The sequence below is a fragment of the Malaclemys terrapin genome, chromosome 1, assembly GCF_027887155.1.
Source record: "Malaclemys terrapin pileata isolate rMalTer1 chromosome 1, rMalTer1.hap1, whole genome shotgun sequence".
Lineage (NCBI taxonomy): Eukaryota > Metazoa > Chordata > Testudines > Emydidae > Malaclemys > Malaclemys terrapin.
The window spans coordinates 99,972,434-99,993,677 of NC_071505.1; the positions used below are offsets into that span (position 1 = coordinate 99,972,434).

Here is a 21,244-nt window from a genome sequence, read left to right on the forward strand (position 1 = left end):
CCATAAGGACTAACCCCACTTGCCTTCAGTTTCTTTAACCTTTCCCTGCAATTATTATGGCGGAGGGAGGGATTACATAGTGCCCCAAATATTTGTGTCCCCTTGCTATTGCAAACTTTTGTCCGAGTGTAACAGCAGGCTTGTAAAATGCTGCTGAATGATCGTCAAACTGATACAAGAGCAGCATGCAAGTTTTTTATAGGAATATTCACTCTGGAACATCTGTTCTTACAGTGCCTTTTACAGCTAGCTCTGGTTGTTAAAATGCTGCTGAGTGATCTAGAGTCCCACTATTGCTACTGGTGGAGCTGGCCCAGTGGTAGCAATGGTGGGATTTTTATTCCCCCCTCCCCCAAGTATAGACCCCCTCCTTCCTGACAGACACTGTCCCATTACAGAATTCCATCTCCACGATCTTAAACTATTATCATAGTCTCCAAAATCAAAATGAAAACTTACAGAGAAAGGATCGTAGGTAGGCTCAGGTGGAGGAGGAGAAGAACTTTCATAGGAGGGATTTGTGATGTTTGAAAGCCGTGGCTTGTCTAGTGCTGTTACATCTATGTCTTCTTTTGACTGTATAAAACCATACACCCATTTAAAATCCATCATTCTGCATTGGCATATCATGTGAGGCATTCAGAGTTTCATTGACTCTGCCGCACATAACCAAGTAATTTGCATTGGTGTAGTGACTGGAGGCAGTGTGGTCTAATGGCTAGAGCGTTGGATTTGGACTCAGCTGACGTGAGTTCTGGTCCCAGCTCTACTACGTGACCTTAAGCAAATCACTTTGTCTCTTCTCTCCCCCCCTCCCACTCCCTCCCCTTTGTCTTCTCTACTTAGATTGCAAATGCTTTAGCATGGGGAGTGTTATTTGTACCATGCCTAGCAGACCGGGTTCCCAATCTCACTTTGGGCCTCTGGGTGCATAAAACGAATAAATCACATTTCCCTTGGTCAATATTCCTCTTACAATCCTAAATGACTATTCGTGTTAAATGCAGGAGCTAGAATAGGTAACATAGGCGCGGACTCCGTGCGTGCTCCGGGGCTAGAGCACCCACAGGGAAAAATTAGCAGGTGCTCCGCACCCACTGGCAGCCAAGCTCCCCCCGCCCCCTCCTCACTTCCTCCTTCCCTGTGCGCACCGCGTCCCTGCTCCTCCCCGTCCCTCCCAGCACTTCCCGCTTGCCTAACAGCTTTTTGGCGGTGCTTAGGACTTTCTGGGAGGGAGAGGGAGGAGCGGGGACACGGCGTGCTTGGGGGAGGAGGCGGAGAAAAGGTGGGGCGGGGACTTGGGGGAAGGGGGTGGAATAGGGGTGGGAAGAGGCAGGGTAGGGGCAGAGCCAGAGTTGGGTTGGCATCCACTGGGCAGAGGGGAAGTCGGCGCGTATGATAGGTAGGGACAAAAACTGGCTATTTCTGGGGGAAAATTTTTCGGATTGATCCTTTTACATGACCCTTTTACATTCTTTTTTTCCCATCCATCCTTGCATCTTGTGCTGAATAGTTTCGTTACTGGATTGCTTCCTGTGAAGGCATTGTGCAAAGCTAAGCGGTGTTGGTTGGCTCCATGTTAGATATCGCATCTAAGGTTACTTTTTAGAACCTTAGCAAATGTTTTAACTTGTCTAAATCTCTGCCCTTCCTTGCTATCAAATCTTGGTTCAAACACTCACTTGTCACGCTGGACAAGCCCAGGACTAGCATGATGGTTGGCGGTAAAATGAGGGTATTGTGTGGTGGTCCACTTAAGTGGGCATAGTTAGGCTTCCAAATTAATGGCCTCCTGAAGCTGTGTGTCTAGGTGAGCTGGAGAAATAGGACTTTGTGGCAGGGCTGCTATAGAATACAAGCTTAGAGCAAGGCTGGGGGCCGTGGGTGGGTGGGTGGGTGTGAACACTGCCCTAGGGAGAGTTCTTGGGAGGACTGTGCCTCAGGCAAGCACAGTTTCACCCTGGTGTGCAGGACAGCATGCACACTGCATCCTCACAGAGCACGTGGCCCACGCAGGACTGCTGTTGACTAGGATGGGCATGGCCTTGCCGCTTCATTGTTTAGGCTCTTGTGCTCCCTTGATTGCAGAGACTGTCCTTGTTTTGAGGTAAACGGGCTGGGGTGGGAGGGAAGCTGGGAGGTTTCTTGTGCAGGCTGTTGGTTTGCCTGGGCAAAGCTCCATTGTGACCATTTTAAGAGACTTTGCCTCTCTCCAAGTGTAGGAACAGCCCCTAGATTCTCAGGAACGGAGTTTTTGACCCTGCACATAGAGGCAGCCGTGTGCGTTGGGGGGGTGGTTTGACGCAAACAAGCATATTTACTAACTAGCATAGTAACAAGGAAGGATGTTTTTGAAGACAGACCCAAACAAGATGGACATTGTAGCTTGTATCTGCCCCTTACTGGGGATGGGCATGAGAAGGTGCTGACCCCTTCTCATTCAATTTCACACTCAACCTCCTCCTACCTTGAAATACTGGAAGCCAATATTTCTCCTCTTGAATCTGAAGTACGAGTACCCGACAAAAGCCACGATTCCAATAACCAGGATGATGGCGAAGAATATTCCTGTTCCAAATCCAGCGTGGAGAGAAGCCTGATCATAGAGAGAGGAGTGAGTGCTGGAGCTGGGAGCTGAGCATCATTCCAAAGCGGTAGACCCTAATTTAAAATGCTGTGCACTGTAAGGATGCCGAGGGCAGGGTAAGAGGCAGGGATGCTGCCTCTCGTTTAATTCTTCTTGATCTGCTTTTGTGCTTGAGAATTCCCAGGTCTAAGACCCTCAAACATGGGTTAAAACAAACCCTCATTTTCTAACAGAATCCAAGCTGCTCATTGATCAGCCAGCGATCCCTTTCCTCAGGGAAGGTTCCTTCTTATGAAAAAACATGGTCAGACAATTGTACTGTAAAGGTGGGAAATGTAACCTTCTGCAATAGAATTTGCATGCAAGTAAGTGTGTGGGAGTGGAATGATACAATCCTGGTCTACACACACATTCTGTCTGTTAGCTGGGGGTGTGAACTATTATCAAAATACATACACTAATACAACCCCTAATGTGGATGCAGTTATATAGTAGAAAGATGCCTTCGATTGGAATAGTTGATTCCCCTTTCTGTACAGGGACAGGCTCCACTGCTGTAAATGCGTATAGCCGTATAACTGCACCGACACCAGATGGGGTTGTTCCACTCTAACTGGACTGAGAAGGTCAAACTGGTACAATTACACCTAAGTTGTAGTTAAAGCAGTACAACTTATGTGTAGACAAGCTCTTAGGGTGATCTTGCTCAGAATATGGCAAAGTGCCAAACTTGCACACACTGAAAGGAGAATATAGGTGTGTTCATGAGCCTTGCTATCTTGGTATGATTTGTGGTGATAATCTGCTAATCTAAATGGTGTGGGAATTGGAATTTCCATCCTGCAGAAAACTTCACAGAATTGTTTTTGTTCTGAGTCGCAATGAAAAATCAGAAATGCAAAATTTTCCCAAGGACGGAAACTTTCAAAGAACTCCATTTTGGAAGATGGGGGAGGGATAGCTCAGTGGTTTGAGCATTGGCCTGCTAAACCCAGGGTTGTGAGTTCAATCCTTGAGGGGGCCACTTGGGAATCTGGGGCAAAATCAGTACTTGGTCCTGCTAGTGAAGGCAGGGGGCTGGACTTGATGACCTTTCAAGGTCCCTTCCAGTTCTAGGAGATGGGATATCCAAAATGGAATTTTTCAAAAATTTCTGATGTGGTAAACCAGCATCCGAGCTAGCTTCAGGGGAGCCACAGATCTGGGGCAGCTGAAGCTTCCATAGGAAGTTTTGATGGAATTGACAAATTCCCACAGAATTACTTGATTCAGTCAAATCAGCATTTTCTAGCAGATAATTGTTCCATCGGGGAAAAAAGATTGACCAACTCTACCAATAACTTTGTCCTTGAGTTTTAAATTCAATTTATACTAAAGTAAATTCTTAACCTGGAAATAAAACCAGAATGCAACTGACAGGCTACTTTTAAGGAATTGTAGGACGATTGTATGGACAAGTTATTCACAACTGACAGCAATGATCTCAAAACATATAACAACAACAACAAATACTTACAGTTGGAGGAGGAGCTTTTAAGGGCTCTGAAATGGCATGGATTACTCCATTGGAAGCAATGATATCCCATTCAAGAATAGATTTTCCATCCACGTATCTGGTCTCATTCTAACCAAGAAAAAGAACAGTGGGAACTGAGTTTTGACCTTCCTGACTTCAGGAGCAAAGTAAAATTTAGATTTATAGATTCTAGGACTGGAAGGGACCTGGAGAGGTCATTGAGTCCAGTCCCCCGCCCTCATGGCAGGACCAAATACTGTCTATACCATCCCTGATAGACATTTATCTAACCTACTCTTAAATATCTCCAGAGATGGAGATTCCACAACCTCCCTAGGCAATTTATTCCAGTGTTTAACCACCCTGACAGTTAGGAACTTTTTCCTAATGTCCAACCTAAACCTCCCTTGCTGCAGTTTAAGCCCATTGCTTCTTGTTCTACCATTAGAGGCTAAGGTGGACAAGTTTTCTCCCTCTTCCTTATGACACCCTTTTAGATACCTGAAAACTGCTATCATGTCCCCTCTCAGTCTTCTCTTTTCCAAACTAAACAAACCCAATTCCTTCAGCCTTCCTTCATAGGTCACGTTCTCAAGACCTTTAATCATTCTTGTTGCTCTTCTCTGGACCCTCTCCAATTTCTCCACATCTTTCTTGAAATGCAGTGCCCAGAACTGGACACAATACTCCAGTTGAGGCCTAACCAGCGCAGAGTAGACCAGAAGAATGACTTCTCGTATCTTGCTCACAACACACCTGTTAATGCATCCCAGAATCATATTTGCTTTTTTTGCAACAGCATCACACTGTTGACTCATATTTAGCTTGTGGTCCACTATAATCCCTAGATCCCTTTCTGCCATACTCCTTCCTAGACAGTCTCTTCCCATTCTGTATGTGTGAAACTGATTATTCCTTCCTAAGTGGAGCACTTTGCATTTGTCTTTGTTAAACTTCATCCTGTTTACCTCAGACCATTTCTCCAGTTTGTCCAGATCATTTGAATTATGACCCTATCCTTCAAAGCAGTTGCAATCCCTCCCAGTTTGGTATCATCTGCAAACTTAATAAGCGTACTTTTTATGCCAATATCTAAGTCGTTGATGAAGATATTGAACAGAGCCGGTCCCAAAACAGACCCCTGCGGAACCCCACTTGTTATACCTTTCCAGCAGGATTGGGAGCCATTAATAACAACTCTCTGAGTACGGTTATCCAGCCAGTTATGCACCCACCTTATAGTAGCCCCATCTAAGTTGTATTTGCCTAGTTTATCGATAAGAATATCATGCGAGACCGTATCAAATGCCTTACTAAAGTCTAGGTTTACCACATCCACCGCTTCTCCCCTATCCACAAGACTCGTTATCCTATCAAAGAAAGCTATCAGTTTGGTTTGACATGATTTGTTCTTTACAAATCCATGCTGGCTATTCCCTATTACCTTACCACCTTCCAAGTGTTTGCAGATGATTTCCTTAATTACTTGCTCCATTATCTTCCCTGGCACAGAAGTTAAACTAACTGGTCTGTAGTTTCTTGGGTTGTTTTTATTTCCCTTTTTATAGATGGGCACTATATTTGCCCTTTTCCAGTCTTCTGGAATCTCTCCTGTCTCCCATATTTTCCAATAGCGAGAGGCTCAGATACCTCCTCTATTAGCTCCTTGAGGATTCTAAGGTGCATTTTGTCAGGCCCTGGTGACTTGCAGGCATCTAACTTTTCTAAGTGATTTTTAACTTTGTTCTTTTTTTGTTTTATCTTCTAAACCTACCCCCTTTCCATTAGCATTCACTATGTTAGGCATTCCTTCAGACTTCTCAGTGAAGACTGAAACAAAGAAGCCAAGTTTCCTGTTACTGTTTCTCCCTCCTCAAAGAGCAGTGGGCCTACCCTGTCCTTGGTCTTCCTCTTGCTTCTAATGTATTGATAATAAGTCTTCTTGTTTCCCTTTATTCCTGCAGCTAGTTTGAGTTAATTTTGGGCCTTTGCCTTTCTAATCTTGCCCCTGCATTCCTGTGTTGTTTGCCTATATTCATCCTTTGTAATCCGTCCTAGTTTCCATTTTTTAGATGACTCCTTTTTATTTTTTAGATCATGCAAGATCTCGTGGTTAAGCCAAGCTGGTATTTTGCCACATTTTCTATCTTTCCTAACCAGCGGAATAGCTTGCTTTTGGGCCCTTAATAGTGTTCCTTTGAAAAACTGCCAACTCTCCTCAGTTGTTTTTCCCCTCAGTCTTGATTCCCATGGGACCTTACCTATCAGCTCTCTGAGCTTACCAAAATCCACCTTCCTGAAATCCATTGTCTCTATTTTGCTGTACTCCCTTCTACCCTTCCTTAGAATTGCGAACTCTGATTTCATGATCACTTTCACCCAATCTGCCTTCCACTTTCAGATTCTCAGCGAGTTCTTCCCTATTTGTTAAAATCAAGTCTAGAACAGCTTCCCCCCAGTAGCTTTTTTCAACCTTCTGAAATAAAACGTCTGCAATGCAGTCCAAGAACTTATTGGATAGTCGGTGCCCCACTGTGTTATTTTCCCAACATATATCTGGATAGTTGAAGTCCCCCCATCACCACCAAATCTTGGGCTTTGGATGATTTTGTTAGTTGTTTAAAAAAAGCCTCATCCACCTCTTCCACCTGGTTAGGTGGCCTGTAGTAGACTCCTAGCATGACATCACCCTTGTTTTTTACCCCTTTTAGGCTAACCCAGAGACTCTCAACATTTCCGTCTCCTATGTCCATCTCCACCTCAGTCCAAGTGTGTACATTTTTAATATATAAGGCAACACCTCCTCCCTTTTTCCCATCTGTCCTTCCTGAGCAAGCTGTACCCATCCACACCAACATTCCAATCATGTGTATTATCCCACCAAGTTTCGGTGACGCCAACAATGTCATAGTTGTATTTATTTATTAGCACTTCCAGTTTTTCCTGCTTATTACCCATACTTCTCGCATTTGTATATAGGCATCTAAGATACTGATTTGATCTTGCCTCCCAGTTTTGCCCTGACCCTCCTTTCTCCCTGCCGTTATAGCCCATGCTCCCTCCTATTTCCGACCCATCTCCCAGGTCTCCATGTTCCTCACTTACCTTATTTCCCTAGGTCTTTCACTGATTAGAAGAGGGAGATTCTTCTTGTGTAATTATATATTTGCCTAAAGAAAATACCCTACCTGGTTATTGGACATCAGCCCACAATTGCTCAAACCCTCTGAGGGCTCCTCTGGGCCAGAGTTAACAAACAGGAGTGGAAATCCAGGAATGGACAATGCCAGGAAATTAATTTTGGCCCTTTATCTGTGTCATGTTTTTAGTGATTTATGAAACTGACAATCTTGACTCAATAGCAAAGTACAATACTGGGAGCAACAGGACAACTGTCTCCTTGTGGCCTTGCCACTGTATCTCAACCCTGGCCAGGAGCATTGTCATCTCCATGCCCATCAATTTTTGGCTCTCTGCTGAGGCGATCATTAAATACTATTTGTGCTGGTGGCACTTCAAGGTGGACACCTGTCAATCAGTCTGAGCCCACCAACTCATTTCATATAGACCATGGAACAGGTCTTGGATGGCAGCATTTGGTCACTGCTTCCCTGGGCTCTAGTTGAATGGACAATCTGGAGATGAAAAGGGAGAAGTAATGGGCTATGGATCAACCAGTCCTACAGTCACTCCAGACTGTTCTAAATGCAGTTGACAAACTCATCTTGAACTCTTGCTATCTATGGAACCATCCTGAGCCTCTGTCTGGTCCCTTTTATCCTGCTGCTATGGCACAGAGGAGCCTGGATCTCACCATCTGGTGATTCTTGCAGTTAAGGAATCTTTCGCTGATGTAGATGTAGCATATCCAGCTTCCTACACTATAGAGCTGTGCCAGGCAGGGCCGGCTCCAGGCACCAGGCACCCAAGCACATGCTTGGGGTGGCACCTGGTAAGGGGCGGCGGGGGGAGCACGGCGCGGGGAGGGGGGAGCGCGGCGCGGGGGGGGGAGGCGCCGGTGGCATGGCGCTGGGGGGGCGGGCTCCGGTTGCGCAGGGCTTGGCGAGGGGGCGGCACGGGCGCGGCACTGGAAGGGGGTTCCGGCGGCGCTCGGTGGGGGCGGGGGTGGGCTCCGGCGGCGCGGCGCTCGGCGGGGGGGGTGCGGCGCAGGCGCGACGCTGGAGGGGGGGTTCCGGCGGCGCTCGGTGCGGGGGGGTGGTGGGTTCCGGCGCGCGGCGCTCGGCGGGGGGGCGGCGGTGCTCTGGGGGTGGTTCCGGCGGCGCTCGGCAGGGGGTCGGCATGGCGCTTGGCTGGGGGGGGGCGGTGCGGCTCGGTGGGCGGCGATTTTTTTTTTGCTGCTTGGGGCAGCAAAAAAGCTAGAGCCGGCCCTGGTGCCGGGGGAGTTTCTGAGGGAGGGGGATGTGACAATCTCTGGCTGGTGAGGCAGGGCTGCTCTCAGTGATGCCAGTGGCAAACTGGTCTCTGCTTGGCTCCAGGATCAGGAAGCTGCAAACAGCTTCTCTTACCCCAAACCTGTGCTCACTGTATGTGGGGCATGGCTGAGGCTACAGTTATCTTTACCTGTTTTTCTAGTCCCTCTAAAACCACATGCAGTGTTGAACCCTGTCTAAAGCATTATATTTTAAATAAGAATTAGCGCAGATGATCTTGCTCGTGAGTAAGTCACAATTTGTTGCTGTGACAACAGTGAGCAAAGCAGCCTTTTCTACATACAGAACAGAATCACGTGGACCGTCGTTTGCACTACACAAGAGATGGTAGAAGTCACCCAGCATGATTCTGAGTTATAGTCTCTCCTGGCAGCATGAAGGTTCTTATGAAAGATTTAGGGGCTCAGCCACTTCATGTGGAACGTCTGTTTCTATGGCCCGATAGGGTGTGGATGCAGGTGTTTGCTTGACCTCTAAATAACTCCCTATGCAGATGTCCTCCAGTGTGAATGTGCGGATCTGTGCCAGGGCCTTGGGGATTAGATTAAAGCATTTTCAGTTTTGCAAACACAAATGTAATGTTGCCACCAGAAGGAAGAAGTGAAACAGACACTATAATAGGAAAACTATTACTGTTACTGCCTAGGTTATAATCTCAATCTTCCCTACTTTTACTAGCCCATCAGTGCTCATTTAAAAAGCCTTGAAAGTGTGTTGGGTGGCTGTTTCAACATGCTAGAGAGAGGCAAGTGCTTAGCTGAATGGAGGGTGCACACTTGTAAGACAGCTGCTTCATTTCCCTTCCACTCTTACACGCCTTTAGGCACTGCTGTAACTAGGAAAATTGAAGGTGGTTTAACTCAGCCGGTTGAAGATTGGTATGCAGCCTGCTGTTGGCTTATAACTGTACAAACATGTGATCTGTGTTTAAAGGGCTAGACACCTTTGTAGGGATACAGTTGTGTGTGCTGGAGTATACTTTTTGACAGGAGCATACTCTAGTGTTTTGGACCATGCTCATTCACGTGCATGCTGAGAAGCCTCAAGGGGACTAGAAAATAAATTGGATGATCTCTGGGTGGATTTTAAACAGAGGGGTGGAGGATTGTGTATTGCAAATCACCTGGAGACCAAAATCAACTGGACACATGGACTGGAAAAACACACCTCCCCCTCCCCCACAGACCAAGGTTCAAGGAGGGCAACCCTCCACCCCAAATAGATCTCTGGTTATTTTCTACTCAAGTGTCAGATAAGGGGGAAGTGGCAGTGAAAAGATTATTTTAGTATTGTGCTGAGACAATGGTTTGCCCGTTATAGTATATTCTAACGGGGTAGTAGAGTGGAATGGAGGGTGGAATTTTATTTTTAAATTCCTTATCTGATATGCTGTAATTGTCACCTCTGAATGTTCTTCTGGAGACAGGGGTGAGGGAAGGGTTCCAGAGCAATCTTCTTTCCATCTCTTTCCAGCTCTCCTTTATTCCCCATGTGTCACCTTCCTCAGAAGCCCACCCTTCTGTTCTAGCCAAGGAACACTAGACACACATTCTTTGGAAGCTTGTCTGCAAGAGTCTTACTTGATGACAAGCTCTTTAGGGCAAGGACTCTCTCTTGCTGTGCATGTGTAATGCCAACAGACCCCGGTCATCGGCAGACGGGATCGAACCTGAACCTCTGGAACTTAGTAAATGAGCCTCTACTGCATGAGCTAAAAGCCAACTGCCTATAAGCTAACGCAGTAGAGCAAACTCATTAATCTCTCTCTAAGTGGTCTTGGTGCCACTAGATGAGACAGAACACCACACCCAGGAGGTGTGTGGGTTACACATGCAGCCAGAGTTTAGCCCAACGGAGTTGCTACATGGAGGCTGCTGTCATACAAAGTGTTCGAGCTGGGGCAGAAGGTGAAAATTTTTACCATAAATGAAAATGTACATTTTTTCCAAAATTGAAGAATTTTCTGTTTTGACTTTTTCTGGTTTTGTTGGGGAGAGGTGGTGTCAGCTTTTTTAGGAAATGGCAGAAACTATTTAAAAAAAAATCAATTTTCTGTGAAAATGTTCATTCTAAAAGGCCAGTTGTAGTCCATTTTTGTTTTTAATGAAAATTTTTGATCAGGAACTAAGAATGTTCCTTAGTAGTAAACTAAATGCCATTCCCCCCTCCCACTGCGCTCCAGCTCTCCTACCACCCTGAGGCGCAAGTTAGGCCCAAGCCTGCACTGCGCCATTACATGCTTCTGGCGATATTGGCCAACCCCATCTTCCCCCACCCCACGTTTCAAGCTTTCTGTAACTCAACAGCACCTTATAATGAAATGCTGAATAACTTGCACTAGAAATCATTGCAGTCTCCTGGCTTGCTGCTTCTCCCTCGGGCAATGCTACCCTGGATTGTGCGGTGCTTGCTAATAAGCAAGACAAAGGACAAGATGGTGGAGAGGGGTGAGGACAGCAGAATTATTTTTAACACAGATACCTTCTTCATTGTCGGGATTTGGTAACCCTGGCTTCTGCTGTATGTAATTAAGAGTCTTTTCCCTATCCTCGTTTGAAGAGTAGTCCCGTTGGTCAAGTCTTCATAAAACAGTGTACTGGCATTGGACAGATGATACTCAATGTCTCGTCCAGAAAGTGTCTAAAGAAGAGGGAAAATAGATACATTTACCAATCTAACTCACCCAGCTGATTTTACCACTAGATTAAGTTCCCTGGATGGATTTTGAAATTCTCCATTTCTGTTATTTGCATTCCCGGACATAGTGGTCTTTAGCAAGAGTGCCTGTGGCTCTTTTGGCCCTAGAGTACTACACAAAACAAAATACATTAGCTGGACAAAAGGCTTCCCCTTCTTGCTGGTTTTTCTGCACTATCACAGGCACAGAGGAGCCTTGAAGAATCAAACAATGGTCCAAGCCCACTTCTTTTAAAAATGTGTTTGTGGGAAACCTTTAAGAAATGTACAAGTTTCAAACTACCTAGCGCACCACTGGGCCATAACACAGGCCTCAGGATGAACTTCTGGTCCTACTGTGGGATAACCCAGGCCTGAGGATGAACTCCTGACCCACTGAAGTCAATGACCAGGATTCCACCCATAAAATTTAAAGCAACAGTTGATTGGAAAGGGATGAAGGACATGATAAGGTAGAAGAATAACCTCCTCTGAATGGATGTGTAACAAATACCAGGTATCAATATTACACACAACTTTCTTTTAACAACTGTCTTTACAGATGCAGTTGCAGATAAGTGAGAGCTGACCTTTCCTCGAAAGGACTTTCATAAGCGGCAACAAAACCTACTGTATGAAAAATTCTTAAAAGGGGCCCAACAATATGTAACCTTATATTCATGATTGTCTGGGAGAAAAATAAGAAAGAGCCAAGTTTGCCTATCTGATTAGCGACCTAGTAAAACCATCCGGCCCGCCATCTCTTCCTGAGATTTATTCATTCAAATTAAATTTAAACAGTTACTATTGGACTCCGGCATGCCTGCTCAGAATGAGGTAATACTGATACCATGAAAGAAAAGGATAAATAGATGCTCACCTCATTTTCTCTTAGCCCATTATTGTTTGGGGCGAAGAGAGTGGCCCGGGTTGACAAGTTTGTGAGGTATTTCAGGAACTCTCTGCCTTTCGTGGAGCTGTTAGAGTAAACCAGGACTTCCTAGGAAGAAACCAAATTCATTCTTAAGTGAAGGCAATCTGGATTATGGTCCAGTTATTGTGACAAAAGCTGAATGAATACTATGTAAAAAACAAAACAAAACGTCATTGTTAACACTGAAACAATTTTGAAGTGACAACCATTTTATCCTGTTCAGGGACTATGTACGCTGGAGCCAGGGTGTAATTCCCAGGTCGGGGAGACATACCCACACTAGCTGTGACTGAGCTAACATGTTAAAAATAGCAGTGTGGCTGGGACTGGTTAGCCCACCCAAATACAGTCCCGCCTGAAACCCTAGGTATATACGCAGGATGGCTAGCCCCTCCCACTGCCCGTGCAGCTAAGGCTACGTTGCTACCTTTTAGCGCACTAGCTCGATCACAGCTGGCATGGTATCCCGACCTCAACTGGAAATTAGCTCCAGTGCAGACATACCCTTGGAGAGAAGTTTTTATTAAGAACACAGTTTTAGCCCTTGATGCTGCAAATTCTTACACACAGGCTTAACTTTTAAGCACATGCGTAGACCCATTGTCATCAGTGAGGCTATTCATATGAGCAAAGTTACATACCAACCTTAGTGGTTGCAGGATCAGGGACTTAAATGTCAATCTTTTGTCTTTTGCCTCTAGCAGTGTGGTAACATTCAAATAAAATATTCTACCAGTTGTGGCATTTAAAATTAAACCAAACCCACTATTAACATATTAGTTCAATCTACATTTTTCAACAGCACAAATTTTCAATTTATTTTTACAAAGCCTCCACCTGGGTTTAAATCAGTGATGTTTTTTTAAATATCATGATTTAAATGGCTCCACCCTGCTTTAATGCTGCATTTTTGTAATGCTTGTATTTACTTTCTCATATAGTAAAAGAAGAGTGAGGTTACCCAACCACGTATGCTATTCAATGTGAGTGGAATGAGCTAATAAAGCGAACATTTACATGTAAACAAATGTGTGGGGTATTTGCTATGCTGTGAAACTTGGTTTAGTTTGTCTGTATCTCAAAACAATGCACTTCTTCTTTAGTCCATACCGACAAGAAGTTTGTAAACATGGGGAAAGACATCAGGACCTGTAGCAGGTTCCCGCTACATGTGAAGCCATTACCCACATAGCCAGTCTTACACGTGCAGTTCACATCTGTAAAATACAAATACACGTCTTTTAGATAACAAGCCAAGAATGAATGGTGTATTCTAGGAGATTGTTTGCTACTGCTCTATGGAGGAAAAATAATTTGCCAGTCCAAAGAAATTTTCCCTAGCTTAGAAAGAGAACCTGTTGCCAATACAATGGGCTGGGCTCTTTAAACTTAGTGACATTACTGGAACTAATTATAGTGCTGTCTTTTGACCAAACTACCATAGATGTAGGCAGTAGGCACTCTGTTACCTTTGACTCTGTAGCAGAAGACATCCCAGGCTTCACTCAGGTTGACTCTAGGCCCATAGTCAACTATTCCAACAAATCCTGATCCACAGTTTGGGGAAGAGAAGGCAGTTGGATAACCAACTCTTTCACTATCTAACCAGCCAGCAGCACAGAAGTGGTATTGTGCCTGCAACCAACACATTAATAATATTGTAAAGCACAGAGGAAACAGAACTGTAAATAATCTAACACACTGTGAGTGAAACTCATCCTCCCACAGAGGGCCAACATAATGCCTACGTGCCACGGAAGTCCTACTTAAGTCCTATTCTGAGGGCTTAAGCCGTGCATTGACTTTGTGTGGTCTTTCTGCCCAGGGTGAATGTCAACTCAGCCCAGTCCTGCACTGACCACTGCACCTGTGTGTGGAGTCCCAGGCGCAGGGGGTTTGTCTATGCAGAACTCAATGCAGGCGCAGGGCCAAAGAGTGCTTAGTAGCAGTTGGGTGAATGAAAATGACCTCTTATCAACCCAGAAGAAGAGTTGACAAGTTCAATGAAATGTGAATAATGAATATTCAGTAAACTCAAAGCCAATGTTATTGCTGGTTTTGCTGTCACAGAGAAATATTTACACTAAAGAGGAGCCTAAACTGCATTGTTCAGATCCAGAGCTGAATGTGCCCAACGTCCAGAGGGCTCTAGATCCTTGGGTTTGGTTCAGGCCTCTACTTGCCCAAGAAGAAAGTTTACACACTGCACACACTCCAGTCTTTCATCTCACCAGTATCTCTTGTCTCTTTAAATAATGGGCCTTGTTGCTACATTTTGAACTCTGAGTAGGAATGAGACAGGCAGAAACTGTATCCTAAATGACTTGACAATCAGTCTGACCCACCATTGAAAACTAGTTTTACAAATCCAGGGTGAAATCTTGGCCCCTATTAAAGACAATGGCAAAACTCTCATTGACTTCAACCAGACATAATCTAGAAGATGCTTAGTATAAACAGTACTAAAAGGGTTATCCGAGACCTACGCCAGCCAGGAAAAAAACCAAAGCCTTTTTTCTTCAAACAAAGTGTAAGCCTAGTTCTATAATAAGTAAGTTCCTTTAAAAAATGTGTGTAATTAAAATCCGTAATAAAAAAAAAATCTAAAATTTGGCTGCTCAAGAATCTTACTCTGCTAGCACTAAAATCAATGACAATTTTGCTAATAATTTTAATTGAAGTAGAATCAGATACAAAGTTAGTACAGCACACACTTTTTTGCTTGCTAGTATAGCCACGTCTCAAACAGCTGCTTAAGATTGACAGATTAGAGTTCTAACATCGGTTGGCTGCCTGATATGGAAATGAAGGTTGGATAGAAGAAAACAAGGTAAGTAAAGTTTTTCAAGCAAGCTAAGGTTCCAAATCTTTTGATTCACCTACAGTAATTACAGTGATATTAATACAGGGACAGGAACGTCACTGTCCTACGGTGTTTTTATGAAATTGACAAAAAGAAAAAACCCTATTTTGATTTCCATTGTTGGTTTTCAGCTTCCAGACATAAGGCAAAATCCTGCTTCACAAGTGCATGTGCAATTCCTGTTCGAAGTCAATGAGCATTCTATGTCTGTACTCAAGAGAAGAACTTGGTTCATTGATAGGCTTGGAAGGATTAGATTTTTCTTGGTAAATGTCAGTTAATGTCAATTTCACTGTACACACTAAAACCAATGAAAAAATATTTCCACTGATGATAATTGAAATTTACAGACAGGCAAAGTAAGAAAAATGCTGCTTGAGAACTTAGTCAAAATCCAGCTTTTAGACTTTTGAATTAGGCTTGTTACAAATGGACTAGTGAATGAATAGTAAAAACAGGTACGATCTGTTGATTTCAGGTTATTTACTTTGTATATTTTTACCGGTGATGTTGGCAATTTGTGTTTTAATGGTTCTAAAGCTTTAACTTTTTGGATCTCAACATCAATTGTCATTAAATAATTGTCTGACCCCCCCCCCAATAATTTTCCAGAAGTGTGAACATTTAAATAGCTAAAAAATGCTTCAAATCCATAATTTTGCACAACTGTGAAAATTTAAATCCATAAAAATCTAAAAAAGATTAAAAAGAAACACTGATATTATCTGTTGAAATTAAAAATAAATAAATCAAATTCTACCAAGCCTACTCCTAGAGCAAAGAAGTTGCATGCCTTAGGATATAAATGTACATCCTTGTAGCATTCAACTTCCAAACAGCTAAGTCTGACCGTTCCGTTTCAGCCTTGTGCAGCCACTAAATACAGTACACACACAGAGTCCATTGCCACTGAAGTTCAGCACTATATCACCTTCTGAGCATATGACAGCTGATTATATGTAGCTATTGTTGCCCCTTCTCTGGCGCAGGCCTCCTTTGCTTTTTCATAAGTCAGTTTGTACTGCCCTTGGGGAGAGCGCAAATGGAAAACTCCAACTGTAGCATCTGTAAGTAAACAATAAATAATTTAACGTTAGGGCTGTATGTTTTTTTTTAACACTCTGTTCTGTAATAGTTTGAGCAATCCTTGAGGAATTTTCATGAAAGGTAGCTAGTATGTAACAAGCCACGTATGGGGTAATATTTCCATTTGGAATCATTTTAATCTGGTGCTTTCAAAGGTCTCAACTCACAAAATATTAAGGCACATTCTTAAACTTTAAGCATGTGCACAAGTCCCATTACTTCAACAAGACTTAAGCATGTACTTAAGTGATTTGCTGTATAGGGATGGATTGTTCAATTAGGGCCTAAATTACTACATCTATGCAGAACCCCTTTGACTTCAGTGAGACTTGACATGGACACAGGAGTCCACTGGATGGATCCAATTGAAGGATCCTAGCCTAAGCTCTTCACACCATGCTACTTCTGAGTCTATCTGGCATACTGACCCTGGAAGTGAAGATCAGCACAGTTTGCATCGGCATGGCACTGCCCGTTGTCTTGCAAACAACGGTCAACTGGAAGCTGCATCACAGTGCAGTCAAGCCCATCACCAACATAGTTATCTTTACATTCACATTTGCGTTTATCCTGGTAGGGGAAAGAATAAAAATGTCCAAATAGAATGTTTTACAAACATAAAAATGACAGCCTAATATAGTATTTTCTGAATGGATGGAAGTATCCTATTTGCTGAGTCCAGCAACAGCACACTGTGCACTTGCTAAAATGCCACTAGCAAAAGCTATGACTCAATAAACCACTTACACACACATTAGACTTCATCCTTATTCAGCAAAACACTTAAGTACATAAGTGCTTTGCTGAATTAAGGCCAAAGCATTTATACCTAAACCACTCAGAGTATGCTTTGAAGAATTATAATAATAAATATACATGGTAGCCACTTAAAATAAAATTAAATAAATACATATGGAACCAAGAAAAGAATTTAACAATACATTGATTGAAACAGGCTGAGAAGTGAGATTTAGCTGTAGGAATATTTACATGTCTCCTCTAGGCATCTTATACATTCCAACCTGCCAAGGCCCAACGTGGGGAGGGATGAGACACTCAGCATAAGGGTTATCAAAATATGCATGCAGCATACTTGAACATGCTGTGGGATCCATTCCTTTAGTATAAATAACCTCAGTTTCATGATACTGCATTTCTAGTACACAGTTTCCACCAATAAGCTGAGTGGACACCAAAGTTATGTGGAAAGCAGGCTGGGATTGATGAGTGATGTGTCTCAAAGTCAGGGACATTTGGGAGGGGTGGTCTGGTCCAGCTCCCACTGAAGTCACTGGAAAGACTCCTGTTGATTTCATTAGGAGGTGGAGTGGGCGTCTCGTCAGGATTTCCAAGACAAAAAACAAAAAAGCCAGCCCCACCCCCGTCCCCACCAACAACTTACAGGTCCTGTCATTGTACAAATGGCATGTTCATGGCAACCACCATTGAGCCCATCAGCACAAAGATTTATAGGAAGGCAGGTGCGGCCATCTCCCGTGTATCCTTTCTGACAGCTACAAAGGACTGTCACACCCGTTTGGGTACATTTTGAATTCTGGTGACACCCACCATTGTTTTGTTTACAAAGATTCACAGCTAAAAAGCAAAAAGAAAATATGTAAGTTAGTGTATTTTTAAAGAGTGTCTTTCCTTCACAAGGAAATGCTGCCCTCAGTTCTTTAAAAGCAACTGGAACATTTTTTGGCTGACTAGACTGTAAGCTTCTTTAGCTAATCTCTATTTGTAGAGAGTCCTGCACAAAAGGGGTCCCAGTCCTCTTCAGGGGCTTGGGCACATCTCTAATCTAACATATTAGAACTGGCCCAGACCATCCTCTCCTGCTTCAACAAGGGAATTTTTGCAAGGAAACCTCCATTAAGATTATAGATTCCTCTGCATTGTCCCAGAGGGCTGCAGGGCAAGTCCCTCCTGATCTCAACCCCATCAAAAAATGGTCCCCAAGAGTGGCAGATTCTCCAGAAGCCAGGGCCACGCATGCTCAGTACCTCACAGTGGTGCTGGCTCCCAGTGGCTCTGCTTGGCTTCTTGGTACCACAATGGAGTCACTCTAATAGGGACTCCACCCAGGCCATGGTGGCTCCTAATGACCTTGGGGGTGGATTATAGAAAGGTTAATACAACCTGGGGATGCACTAACTTTTCTAGCTAACTTCTGCTGGGATGGAAAGGGGAGAGTGTGCATTCACCATGGTCCTCCAGCCTACCTACTCCTTCCACAATCCTGACTCCGTACAATGGAGAGTGGGAAATGTGCCAAGCCCCCTTTCCAGATGAATGAACTCTCCACGTATGGGTCTGTGGAGGAGATGATCTGTCCCAGTAATAATAATAGCTCTCAAGTAATATTGTCAGAGAGTTTCCTTGCCTCAGGTAATCAAACAAAGATTGCGGCCAATGAATTATTGAGCTGGAAAACCACAAACTCCTCCCACACCCGAATAGAGCTAGCTAACTATCTTGATGCCCTCACATATACACACGTGAAACCCCAATGAAATCACCGTGTTGCGCCTTCCAGGGCCAAACTCTGTCGTCTATTACAATGGTTGCAACCATGCATTGACCTCACACTGTGTATAAGAAAAATCTGTAACTACTCTTGTCATAAATATACAGCTAAGGGGAGCATAAAATCCCTCCTTTACCTGTAAGGGGTTAAGAAGCTCAAATAACCTAGTTGGCACCTGACTAAAAGGACCAATAAGGGAAGAAGATACTTTCAAATCTGTGGGGGGAGGTTTTGTTTTGTGCTCTCTTTGTTGTTCTCTCTGGGACAGAGAAGGACCAAGGCAGGAAAAACTATCTCCTAAAACCCTGCCTGAAATAAGCATCCAAGATTACAAAAATTGTAAGTACACCTCTACCTCGATATAACACTGTCCTCGGGAGCCAAAAAATCTTACCAAGTTACAGGTGAAACCACGTTATATTGAACTTGCTTTGATCCACCGGAGTGTGCAGCCCCGCACCCCCCCCCCCCCCCCCGGTGCACTGCTTTATATCAGAATTCGTGTTATATCGGGTCGCGTTATATCAGGGTAGAGGTGTAATAGCAAGGAAATGCGTTCGCTTATCTTTTGTTTTAGCTTGTGAATTTTCCCTATGCCGAGAGGGAGGTTTATTCCTGTTTTTTGTAACTTTGAAGTTTTGCCTAGAGGGGAATCCTCTGTGTTTTAAATCTTATTACCCTGTAAAATTACCTTCCATCCTGATTTTACATAGGTGCTTCTTTTACTTTTTTTCTTTATAATAAAGTTCTGCTTTTAAGAACCTGATTGGTTTTTAGTGTCCTAAAAACCCAAGGGTCTGGTCTGTGCTCACCTTGTTTACCTATTTGGTTGGTATATTATTCTCCAGCCTCCCCAGGAAAGGGGGTGAAGGGGCTTGGGAGGATATTTTTTGGAAACAGGAACTCCAAGTGGTCCTTTTCCTGAATCTTTGTCTAACTCACTTGGTGGTGACAGCAATACCGTCCAAGGACAAGGAAGAATCTGTGCCCTGGGGAAGTTTTTAACCTAAGCTGGTAGAAATAAGCTTAGGGGGTCTTTCATGTGGGTCCCCACATCTGTACCCCAGAGTTCAGAGTGGGGAGGGAACCCTGACACCTCTTCATTTATTTCAGATTCCCACCTCTGAAAGTCTTTAGATCAAAAGTTTTGGTTCAGGCCCAGGGGCGTACTATTGCCTAGGCTGACAAGGCCTAGGCCTAGGGCGGCAAATTTGCAGGGGCTGCAAATTTATAATAGCAGCATTTTTGTAATCACGGCATCAGTGATGCCGCGATTCTACCAATCATAGCACGTATTGAATCCATCAATGACTGCGCGACGCCATTTAGTAAACATACTCACGAGAATCCCTTTCTCTCCTGACAATTGGAAAGGCTCTAACAACTTCTCTGGATTATACAGAATTAATTAATAAGTTTGCCGCTCAAAGATGTAGGTGTAAACAAATGTAACTACTTATTACTCACACACTTTTATTTCTTTTATTGTATCTACATAAAATAAAAAATAAATATTTGATATACACCGGACCCCCGCTTGAACGCAGTGTTTTGGATCCATACGCGGTCCCGCGCTGTAAGCGAAATCGTGCTATACAGATGCGCATTCAAGCGAGGGTCTGCTGTACTTGTAATTTTATTTATAATAAAACTTGTAAATGTTCAATTATTTTAATGATATTTAGATTCGTTTTAGTTAAAACGAATTTGTAAAAAAACTAAAACAAGTTCATATGGGGCTGGGGGCAGCAAAATCATTAATCTGCCACTGTTCAGGCCCCTCTTTGATAGTTAACATTTCACTCTGATGAGTCCTGTGTATTAAAGTGAATGGCTAGGTGAAAACAGCAACGTTTGCCTTTAACGTTTGGGGAGAGACAAGGTGGGTGAGGTAATATCTTTTACTGGACCAACATGTGTTAGTAAAAGAGACAAGCTTTTGAGCTACACAGAGCTCTGCTTCAGGTCTGGGACAGAAGTACATGAATTCACCTGCACATGTGATTCCATCTCCTTCATAAAATGGCTTACACTGACACATGTTGTTTTCTTTGCAGACGGCGTTACTAGAACAATTAGGTGAACACACAGGCAGCAGAGCTGTGAAGAAGGTAAAATATCTGATGAAAATGACTTCTTATACTTTAAAAATGTGATCTCATCTAGAGAATAAAGGAAATCTTGTATACAGTACATGTTTACTTAAAAACCTGTGAGACAATTCATATTACTACAAAAAACAAGGCGTCTGGTAGCACCTTAAAGACTAACAGATTTATTTGGGCATAAGCTTTCGTGGGTAAAAACCTCACTTCTTCAGATGCATATTACTACAGAATATAATGCCTAGTTTTTGTATAGCACTTTTCATCATAAATCTCAAAGCACTTTAGGCTGGCGGTAAGTATCGTTATTCCCATTTTACAGATGGTCAAACAAGGGTGAGGAGATTTGTCCCAGAGCACATAGCAGGTCAGTGCAGGAACAGAATGCAAATCCTCATTCAAAACCTCTATCTACTGGGCCATACTTTGATGCTAATCAATTGCAAGTGAAATGATCTTCATTACTCTGAAGCACACTTACTGTAATAGTCTAATA

The 21,244-nt window shown here is 43.5% G+C and overlaps 1 protein-coding gene across 1 annotated transcript in view; it reads right to left on the reverse strand.

Moving 5' to 3' along the window:
- The window catches only part of STAB2 (stabilin 2), a 137,912-nt gene that overhangs the window by 1,502 nt on the left and 115,166 nt on the right, over positions 1 to 21,244 (reverse strand). Inside the window, exons 58-68 of the mRNA XM_054033227.1 lie at positions 20,636 to 20,743; positions 17,516 to 17,709; positions 16,542 to 16,683; positions 15,959 to 16,092; positions 13,634 to 13,799; positions 13,275 to 13,381; positions 12,111 to 12,230; positions 11,036 to 11,194; positions 4,104 to 4,211; positions 2,468 to 2,596; positions 460 to 576 (exon numbers count right to left, since the gene is read on the reverse strand). Coding sequence (XP_053889202.1) covers positions 460 to 576; positions 2,468 to 2,596; positions 4,104 to 4,211; positions 11,036 to 11,194; positions 12,111 to 12,230; positions 13,275 to 13,381; positions 13,634 to 13,799; positions 15,959 to 16,092; positions 16,542 to 16,683; positions 17,516 to 17,709; positions 20,636 to 20,743 — 1,484 coding nt within the window. The remainder of the gene's footprint in view (positions 1 to 459; positions 577 to 2,467; positions 2,597 to 4,103; positions 4,212 to 11,035; positions 11,195 to 12,110; positions 12,231 to 13,274; positions 13,382 to 13,633; positions 13,800 to 15,958; positions 16,093 to 16,541; positions 16,684 to 17,515; positions 17,710 to 20,635; positions 20,744 to 21,244) is intronic.